The sequence below is a fragment of the Parasteatoda tepidariorum genome, chromosome 7, assembly GCF_982258835.1.
Source record: "Parasteatoda tepidariorum strain Cologne lab strain chromosome 7, Ptep-v5.0, whole genome shotgun sequence".
Taxonomy (NCBI): domain Eukaryota; kingdom Metazoa; phylum Arthropoda; class Arachnida; order Araneae; family Theridiidae; genus Parasteatoda; species Parasteatoda tepidariorum.
In genome coordinates, this window is record NC_141761.1 from 16232646 (window position 1) to 16242999 (window position 10354).

The 10354-nt window shown below is 34.2% G+C and overlaps 2 protein-coding genes across 2 annotated transcripts; both read left to right on the plus strand.

Moving 5' to 3' along the window:
- Positions 1-3920: 3920 nt before the first annotated feature.
- On the plus strand, positions 3921-5051 carry LOC147806908 (uncharacterized). Its single transcript, XM_087168630.1, has one exon. It carries the CDS (start codon positions 3921-3923, stop codon positions 5049-5051), a length of 1131 nt encoding a protein of 376 aa, XP_087024756.1.
- A 35-nt stretch (positions 5052-5086) lies between these two features.
- LOC147806909 (uncharacterized) lies at positions 5087-7480 on the plus strand. Its single transcript, XM_087168631.1, has 2 exons — positions 5087-5255; positions 6654-7480. The coding sequence occupies exons 1-2, from the start codon at positions 5087-5089 to the stop codon at positions 7478-7480; spliced, it is 996 nt and encodes a 331-aa protein (XP_087024757.1).
- Positions 7481-10354: the final 2874 nt, after the last annotated feature.

The following is a 10354-nucleotide window of genomic DNA, read 5'->3' on the forward strand; positions in this document are numbered from 1 at the left end:
GAAATCCAAATTGGCATAATAAATTAATATATTCATGAGTAATAAAATCATCACTTAGAATATCAATATTTATATCACCCATCAGTATTATATTAGGATATTTAAGCTTAGAGATTATTACTTTAAGTTCAGTATTAAAAAAATCAACAGTAAAATCATGAGATCTATATAAAGATAGAAATAATAAATCTAAAGATTTGCAATAAAGTAATATAGATTCTGCGGAAACAAAATGTATAGCTAACTCTGAAATATCAAGACATTTTTTAATAAAAACACAAACACCTCCAGAGCGATTATTATTTCTGCAATTAAAGAATGAAATTATGCCGGTATCAGAATGAATGAATTAAAGAATGTTTTTACGCGATGATTCTGGAATTCTAGACGTTCTGTCGTCTTTGAGACAATTTGAGAATTTTGGAGATGCGGTGAAAAATTATATAAAAGGGGGAACGGAGTACAGTGGTGTTAGTTAGTCAGACTAAGAGTAATCTCTGCCGCTTGTCTTTCGCTAAATCTGTTTTGTTTTGTCTTAACAAAAAGTTCATTCAATCGCCGAACCCGTCGACGCCACTATTTCGACTAGTGAGGAAGTCAGTAACAATAACCATTGAAGATACTGTGCTCGTTGAAGTTAAACTTTGAGATCGCAGCATAGCGGATATTTCTGTGCCAATATATATACAGGGTGTTCCAAAATTATCTTCACAACTTCAAAAATTCATAACTTCGAACATAAACAAGATATTTTTATTCTGTCTTTTGCATGTATTACTGCAACTCAGTGGCGTAGCGAGGGGGGAGCAAGAGGGGGCATCATGCCCCGGGCGCTACTCAAAAAGGGGCGCCAAATGGTCAACAAAACCAAATCGTTGGATAATTTTTATTTTTATTATAATTTATTTCTGGAAAGTATATTTTAAATTTAGTGCCAGTGAAATATAATAAATGTTAATTCGTAAATAAAAAGGAGCACTAATCAAACTGTAATAATATATTAATAATAGAAATGACATGTCTTTTCTAATGGCAGGGCTGACTCGACCTGTGTCTGTCAGCACTTCCTTATGGCATCTACGCTGTGTCGTTACATATATTATCTCCAAATATTTGCAGGGTGCTCCAATTCTGTTGCGAAATAGACTAACTTTTAGTTTCATAACTTCAGTTCATTTCTGATATGAAATCTTAGGGAGGAATGATCGTGTGCAGCTCAGATTACAAGATCCTAGAATGAATTTTAGAGAAGCGTTCCATGATCTTGAATCATTAGCGACTGAACTAGCCGAAATTCGAGACAAGCTCTGTGAAGAGGCAATAGAAAAAGCGAAGTCTCTTTGTGAAAAATGGGATATTGATGCAACAATACGTGTAAGAAGACACCGCAAAATGCCCGGAGAATTGGCTAGAGATGTCAGTCTTCCCGCAGAAAGTGAAATTTCTCGCGTTATGAAAAGCGTTCTTGATCATCTCCAACAAGAAATATATACAGGATTTACACGATTAAGTGACCTTAATTTCAAATTTGGATTTCTACCAGACGTTGAAAATTTATTAAACAAGGATAATGTTGATAACGACCTTGAAAATTTTTTTAAAAAATTTGGGGGAATTTTATAATACAGATTTCAATGGAATAGAACTCTTTATCGAAGTATGTGACTGCAAAATGTTACTCCGCAGTAGAAAAGAAATTGAACTTAAAACTCCATTAGAATATCTTACTTTTATAATCCCGTATGGAGAAGATGTTTTTCCAAACCTGAGAGTGGCACTTCAAATACTCCTGACTCTCTCAGTATCAATTGCTAGCTGCGAATGGCCATTCAGCAAATTAAAATTAATTTTGACATATCTACGATCAACGATGGGACAAGATCACCTAAGTGACTTAGCATTTTTAAGTGTGGAAAAAGAAAAATTTGAAATGATCAACTTTGATGATATTATTGATAAATTTGCTTCCTCAAAAGCGGAAAATTTATACATAGTAATTAGTTTTATTAATGTATTATAATGATATTATTAAATATATGTATCTCCTTAGAGATAATAAATATTTACTTTTCAATATTTTTTTTTCTGTGGATGCATTTCAAAATCTAGTCTTGTTTTCTCAACTACATTTTTTGTCTCAAATTTAATGCCTAGCTTGAGCCTATGACTTTATTTATTTTACTTAATTTATTTATTACTTTGCGAGTATATTTTACTTATAATATTAGGTGGTTTTCGAGTGAGGGGGGGCGCTAAAAAGGTATTGTGCCCCGGGCGCGAGTTAAGCTCGCTACGGCACTGCTGCAACTAATAAAGTTTTTTTTCAATAGGCTGAAAAGTTATAAGTGAGGATGTGGACACCACAACAGAAAGCTCAATGCGTCTCATGGTTCATAGAGACGAAATCAGATACACAGGTTCAACGGAACTTCAGGACAAATTTCCAAAGAGACCCACCATCCAGACCCTCCATCCGTGCATGGCACACAAGTTTCATGAGCACCGGATCAGTATTGCATAAAAGTGAAGCCAGACGACCCAGCACAAGTCCAGAAAATGTGGAGCGAATACGGCCATGAGACGCATTGAGCTTTCTGTTGTGGTGTCCACATCCTCACTTAAAACTTTTCAACCTATTGAAAAAAAAACTTTATTAGTTGCAGTAATACATGCAAAAGACAGAATATAAATATCTTGTTTATGTTCGAAGTTATGAATTTTTGAAGTTGTAAAGATAATTTTGGAACACCCTGTATATATATATATATATATATATATATATATATATATATATATATATATATATATATATATATATATATGTATGCTGTTCTTGGATCTTTAGGATGTCAAAACGCAAGAATTTAATAATTTCTAATTATTTTGAGAAAAAATCACGACCTGAAATTACTGAGGTGACAGCATCTAGTACCAATGTAAGTTTTTCTGTTGTATAGAAATGTGATACTTCCGTTGAAGAAAACGTTTCTAGCATAACAAAATCTGATGAATGTTAGAGTGGCCCTCAAAGTGTTACTTTCCACCTATATGACATTGGACTTTTTTTCAGAAGATATTACATTATTATGTTCTTAAACTTAAAAAATCAAATCAAAATTTAACTAGACAATGTTGTCTAAATAAAAAGTTCCAGCTGTCTAAATTAGGGAAATAATATTACTTTATTACAGATTCGAATTTCTTTTAGTAGTTTCAGAAAACCCCCTTGAAAAAATTCTGCGTACGCCACTGCACGGGGAGTCTTCGGCCGGCGAGGATCGAACCCACGACCTCTTGGATATGGGCCCAGCGCCCTACCGACCAGGCTATCCCGGCCCTTTGTTGATATGTATGTAAAAATCGAAAGTGAGAGATTGCGTTATATAAAATTTAATCAAGCGAAAATTCGTTCTGAGGATTACATTCATTTGCGTGACGCCATAATCGGTAACGTAGATGCAACGAATGATACCAACAACATCGGTACCGCATATATTCTTCCATTATCATACATTGGTAGTTCGCATCGTATGCAAGAATATATTCAAGACGCCATGACTTACGTACGCGCATACGGCCGATCAGATCTTTTTATCACATTTACGTATAATCCAAACTGGGATGAAATTAAAAATTTGCTGTTATCAGGTCAAACATCGATGCATCGCCATGATATCATTGCACGTGTGTTCAAACAAAAATTGAAATTTCTGATGAAATTGATTACACATCACTCGGTATTTGGTGAAACACGATGTTGGATTTATTCTGTTGAATGGTAAAAACGAGGTTTACATCATGCGCATATTTTGATTTGGTTGGTGGACAAAGTACGCCCAGAAGAAATTGACAAAATTATTTCAGCGGAAATTACAAATCCGAATGTTGATCAAGAATTGTTTGACATTGTGACTACTAATATGATCCATGGTCCATGTGGTTCTCTCAACATGATGTCACCATGTATGGATAATGGAAAATGTACGAAACGTTTTCCTAAACCATGTCAAACTGACACTATCACCAATATCGATGGTTATCCATCTTACCGTCGTAGAGATGTATGCAATGGTGGTCAATCATATGAATTGCGTCTATCAAACGGTGTAAGAGTTGACATCGATAATCGCTGGGTGGTTCCATACTCACCATTGCTCTGCAAAACCTACAAAGCACACATAAACGTTGAGTTATGCAGTTCGGTGAAGTCTATCAAGTACATTTGTAAGTACGTTCATAAGGGCAGTGATAAAGCTATATTTGCTGTTCAAAATGTAAATAAGAGTGACGAAATAACACATTATCAAATGGGACGATACATAAGTAGTAATGAAGCTATTTGGCGAATTTTTACATTTCCTATACATGAAAGGGATCCTGCTGTTGTACATTTGGCTGTGCATCTTGAAAATGGACAGCGTGTTTATTTCACAGAACAGAATGCACTACAACAAGCTTTAACAGCTCCAAAAACAACTCTTACTGAATTTTTCTACCTTTGTAATCGACAAGATATTGTTGGTGAATTTGCAAAGACATTAATGTATACTGATGTTCCTAAATTTTTTACATGGAATAAGCAATCAAAAAGTTGGGAACCACCGAAACGAGGCACTCCAGTCCCAGGATTTGCCGACATAGTTATGACGAATACTTTAGGACGATTATATACAGTTCATCCTAAGCAACGCGAATGCTTTTTTCTGCGTTTGTTATTGGTTAACGTTCCTGGACCGACATCCTTCCAATACTTGCGAAAAGTCAACGGTACTTTATACGGCACTTTCTTTGATGCGTGTCGTGAGTTACATTTATTGGAGGATGATAACCATTGGGATCTCACACTTGCAGATGCAGCACTGAGCTCATCTCCACAGCAAATTCGTCAATTATTTTCAATAATATTGACAACGTGTTTTCCGTCTGAAGCATCTGCTCTGTGGAATAAATATAAAGACTCAATGCGTGAGGATATTTTGCATCGGATTAGAATTACTAATCAAAATCTCAGTATTGAATTCTCCGCAGAAATATATATAACGAGGCATTAATAATGATTGAGGATATTTGTATTCTTATTTCGAACATGCCGCTCATAAATTTTGGCATGCCAGCGCCAATCCGCCAAGCAGCAGATATCATCAACAGCGACGTTCAACGTGAACACCAGTTCGATATGACTTCTCTGGCTACTTTTGTTGCTAACAATGAACGATTGCTTACTGCTGAGCAACGAAATATATACAGGGATGAGAGTAGTCAGAAAGTAAAAAAGAGGAAATCCAAGAAGATATATAGATATATATGTCTAAACAAAAATTTGACAGAAAAAGTGCGATTTTTAAACTTGTAAACCACGTGATTATAAATCCCGATATGAGGCTTTTAAATCACGTAAATATGAAACTCTACATCGAATTTAAAAAATGCGAAAATACAAATCATGATGCGTAATTTTTAGATCACGATACATAATTTTTAAATCGCGTGATATTACAGCCGCAAAAACGAATCACGACATTGGATTTCAAGCTCGCGTGAATACGAATTGCTACATGGGGTTTTAAAAGCTCGTAAATAAAAATCGCGATGTTGACTTTTTAAATCTCGTAAATAAGAATCGCAATGTACAATATTTAAATCGCCTGAATTAGAATCGCATCGTTCAACTGTTAAATCAGGCAAATACGAAAATCGATGTTTGATAATAAAATCGCGATTTTAAAAATGCATAAATACAAAACACGATATTGGATTTTTAAATCTCGTAAATAAGAATCATAATGTACAGTATTTAAATAGCGTAAATTAGAATCGCAATGCGCAACTTTTAAATCAGGTAAATGCAAAAATCGATGATTGATATTAAAATTGCGTGAATAAAAATCGAGATATTTGCAGAGTCTGGACTTGGGATTTCTAAAAGGCTTGTTTGTATTGTTTTTGTTTAGACATAATAAATAAAAATTTACAAGATTAACTGAATGAGCAAATAAATATTTTCACCGCAAATCTACCTCTATTTTTTTTTTCTCTTTTTTTGTTTGTTTTCACGCCAGAATACAAAAAGCAGCGACGTCTGAATTACGAAAACACGAGCTATCCCGCCGACGAATAAAAAATACGGAAAATCTTATTTTCTCTGCGTGAAATCGGAGAAAATAGCTAATATAAGTAAAAATGCGGAAGGGTTAGCAGCTAGGACGTAGTTTGAATTTTCTATTTAGCTTTGAAAATCGTAAACAAATATAACTATTTTACTTCAACGACTGAATTTTTTTAAAAAAGCGGGATATTTATAAAAAAAAAAAAAAAAAAAAAAAAAAAAAAAAAAAAAAAAAAAAAAAAACGAAACTTTTAGAGAATCGGAGTTTTAGATAAAAAGGCTGAAATTCGAGAGACAAAAATCTCATCGCTGTATAAAGGCCAACCAGTTTTATCCCAAGGAAATGATTTTTAGAGAAACTTCAGAGGGAAGAATAAGGACTTCAATAATTTTGCTCCGTGGAAAATTAAATTCCTCATAAAATATTTTAACTTGTGCAAAAAAAATAATTTCAGCGGAAATTAGCGGGAAAAATCTGAAAAAAAGCGGAAATCCGCGAAAGAATCTCATCCCTGTATATATGATCAAATTAACGTGCCAATTGCAGCACAACAAGGTGGATTTTTTTTTCTGGACGCACCAGGTGGCACTGCTAAAACATTCCTCATCTCACTAATACTTGAGCGCATTCGATCCCAAAATCATATTGCATTGGCAATTGCTTCATCAGACATTGCAGCAACCTTACTTGATGGTGGACGGACAGCGCATTCAGCACTTAAATTACCTTTGAATATTCATACCAATCCCGAAGCAATGTGTAACATAAAGAAGCATTCAGGCATGGCTGAAGTTTTGAGAAAATGTAAAATTATTATCTGGGATGAATGTACAATGGCCCACAAGCATTCGCTGGAAGCTCTATACAGGTCCCTAAAAGATATCAAAGATAATATTCGGCTTTTTGGTGGTGCTCTACTGCTGCTGTCAGGTGATTTCAGACAAACATTACCCGTCATTCCACGTGCGACATATGCGGACGAAATAAACGCATGTTTGAAAGAATCTTATCTGTGGCGAAGTGTCAGTAAATTATGCCTTACTCTTAATATGCGTGTTCAACTTCAAAATGATCCATTAGCGTCAAGATTCTCTGAACAGCTGTTAGACATTGGCAATGGTGAAATTCAATTGTATGAAGATACACAATATATTCGACTCCCACAGAATTTTTGCGACATGGTGCCTACCAAAGAGGAGTTAATAAAAAGTATCTTTCCAGATTTGCCACATAATTATACTAATCATGCATGGCTACGTGAGCGAGCTATTTTTGCCGCAAAAAATTTAGATGTTGACGCAATCAATTTCAAAGTACAACAATCATTGCCTGGTAGTGAAATTACATTCAAATCGATTGACACTGTTTGTTGATCCTGATGAAGTTGTCAACTATCCTGCCGAGTTTTTAAATTTACTGGATTTACCTGGAATGCTGTCATGTATTTAATCTTCAGTGTAAATGCGCCTTGCAGCGACTTAACTCAACTTAACCTTTTGTTATCCCGCGCTAGTCAGTTGTTGTTCAGCTTTAAACGTAACAAGATGTAAACCTCACCTTCTCCCTAATAAAATATGTTTTACCTTGATTCTAGTATATAATAATTTGGCGACGAGGATAAAAGAATAATAATGACGGAACTCAATCAATTAATTACAACTCTTCAAGAATTTGTTCAATCAGTAAAATCAACACCAGAATCGAAACGAAGCGCAAAAGATGTCATCGCTACTCAAAACTTATCATTCGATCCTTTTGATGCCGCTGTCGAATCCTTTGATTGTTATTCTCAACGACTTGAAAATTATTTCAAATTAAAAGGACTGTCAGCAGATGATCCAGAAACAGAAGAATTAAAGGTACTCGTATTAATTAACTGTCTTGGCTCACGACAATACCAGCTGCTTTCGAGTCTTACTGCACCGGATATTCCGTCGACAAAAACATTTCAAGAACTGCTATTGCTTTTAAAGAAGCATCTATCACCGAAACCGAATGTTCTTACCGAACAACATAAATTTTTTTCTAGACATCAACATCAAGGTGAGTCGATTTCTACTTTCGTTTCTTCATTGAAAGATTTAACAAAAAATGCTGAATTCAAATCTGAATGTAATTCTAATAACTGTTCTAAATCTATGTTAAACTTATTATTACGATCACAATTTATCAGAGGTTTAGCTGATGCCGATATTCGTGAAAAATTATTGCAACAAGGTGATGCTACATTTGATAAAACTATTGAAATTGCCTTAGCAATTGAAGCTGCTAAAATCGAAAATAAAGAAGTTTATAAGAGTAATTATCCTAATTTCATTAATAAAATATCTAGTGGCTATATAAGGAAAAAGTTCAATAGTAATTTTCGAAATTCCGAAAACGAAAGTAAACATCAAAACAGAAGTAGATCAAAATCGCCTATGAAAAATAAAAGCAGTATTAATTTTAAAGAACTTGGATTAGAGGGATTATGTTTACATTGTGGAAAAACAAATCATAAAACTCAAGATTGTTTTCTTAAAAATAAATTACGATGTAAATCTTGCATGAAACGAGGTCATTTAGCTAACGTGTGTATATCAAAACAGTTCAGAAATAGATCTAGAAATCGAAATATAAATCAAATAACAGATGATTCTAATGAACTAAGTACTAACGTAAATCAAATTTATGATGTATTTTTGAACGATTTCAATCATGATGACAAAATGTATGTTCCAGTTAAATTGAATAGCATTGAACATCGCTTCGAATGCGATTCCGGAAGTAAGGTTAGCATAATAAATAATGACGAATTCAAAAAATTATGTCTGAATGTTCCGATAAAAAAAACGAATGTATCTTTTAGAAGTTATACGGGACAAATTTTTAAGCCTCTTGGTGTTGCTCAGCTTAAAGTATCATATCAAAATAAATCTAGCTTTGAAGATTTGTATGTTGTTTCGATAAAGAAAAATTCTATATTAGGGCGTGATTGGATTAGAAACTTGAATATTAATTTAAATGATCTTCACATTATTTCTGCACAAAATACAAGTATTAAACCCAGCATTTCTTCTACTGATTTTTCTATACAGAAAATTATTGATTCTTTTTCTGATGTGTTTGAACCTAAAATTGGTTGCATTCCTGATTATACTTGTACACTAAAGCTAATTCCAGATGCAAAACCCATTTTTATTAAACCACGTACTGTACCGTATGCTTTAAAATCAAAAGTAGAACAAGAATTAGATAAATTAGAAGCGGAAGGTGTAATAGAAAAAATAGACGTATCAGAATGGGGTACATCCCTAGTAGTTGTCCCAAAGCATGATGGCACAATTCGTATTTGCGCAGATTTTAAAGTTACAATTAACAGTCAGCTTCAAAATGCCAGACACCCAATTCCTAGAATAGAGGACATTTTCAATAAATTACGCGATGGGAAATATTTCTGTACGCTCGATATCCACAAAGCATATTTACATTTGAAAGTCGATGAAGAAAGTGCAAAATATCAAACTCTTTCTACTCATAGAGGTACATACTTAGCAAAAAGATTATTTTTCGGAATAAAAACTGCACCAAATGAATTCCATAAATTTATTGATCAGTTTGTCCAAGATTTGGATGGAACTATTGCCTACTTTGATGATATTATCATCCAAGGAAAAGATAAACAAGATTGCCAGCAACGTTTAATTAAAGTATTAGAAAAGTTACGGGAACATAATTTGCATCTTAACCTTAACAAATGTAGATTTTTCGAGGAAAAAGTTCAGTATTTGGGACATGTTATCAGTTCTGCTGGACTACACAAATCACCTGATAAAATTCAAGCTATATCCGAAACACCTCGACCAAACTCCGTTGATGATGTTCGTAAATTCATTGGACTTGTCATGTATTATTCTAAGTTCATTCCAGATGCTTCCAGCCTACTTCATCCACTAAATAAACTCTTATGTAAAAACGCACGTTTCCGATGGACTGCAGAATGTGAATCTGCGTTCATAAAAGCAAAATCAATTATAACCAGTGACCAGATTCTAGTGCCTTTCAATCCAGCTCTTCCAGTAACATTAGCTACTGATGCCAGCCCTTTTGGACTTTCAGGAGTTCTTTCACACACTATGCCAAACGGTATAGAGCGTCCTATCGCTTTTGCTTCCAGAAGTCTCACAGTTGCCGAGAAAAATTACAGTCAATTGGATCGTGAAGCTACAGCTGTGGTTTGGGCTTGCAAAAAATTTTACGATTATATT

Coding starts and splice junctions, on each gene's coding strand:
- LOC147806908 (XM_087168630.1), top strand. CDS start 3,921: ATGATCCATGGTCCATGTGGTTCTCTCAACATGATGTCACCATGTATG.
- LOC147806909 (XM_087168631.1), top strand. CDS start 5,087: ATGCCGCTCATAAATTTTGGCATGCCAGCGCCAATCCGCCAAGCAGCA. Junction 5,256..6,653: donor AAATATATACAGGGATGAGA/GTAGTCAGAAAG, acceptor TGCCAATTGCAG/CACAACAAGGTGGATTTTTT.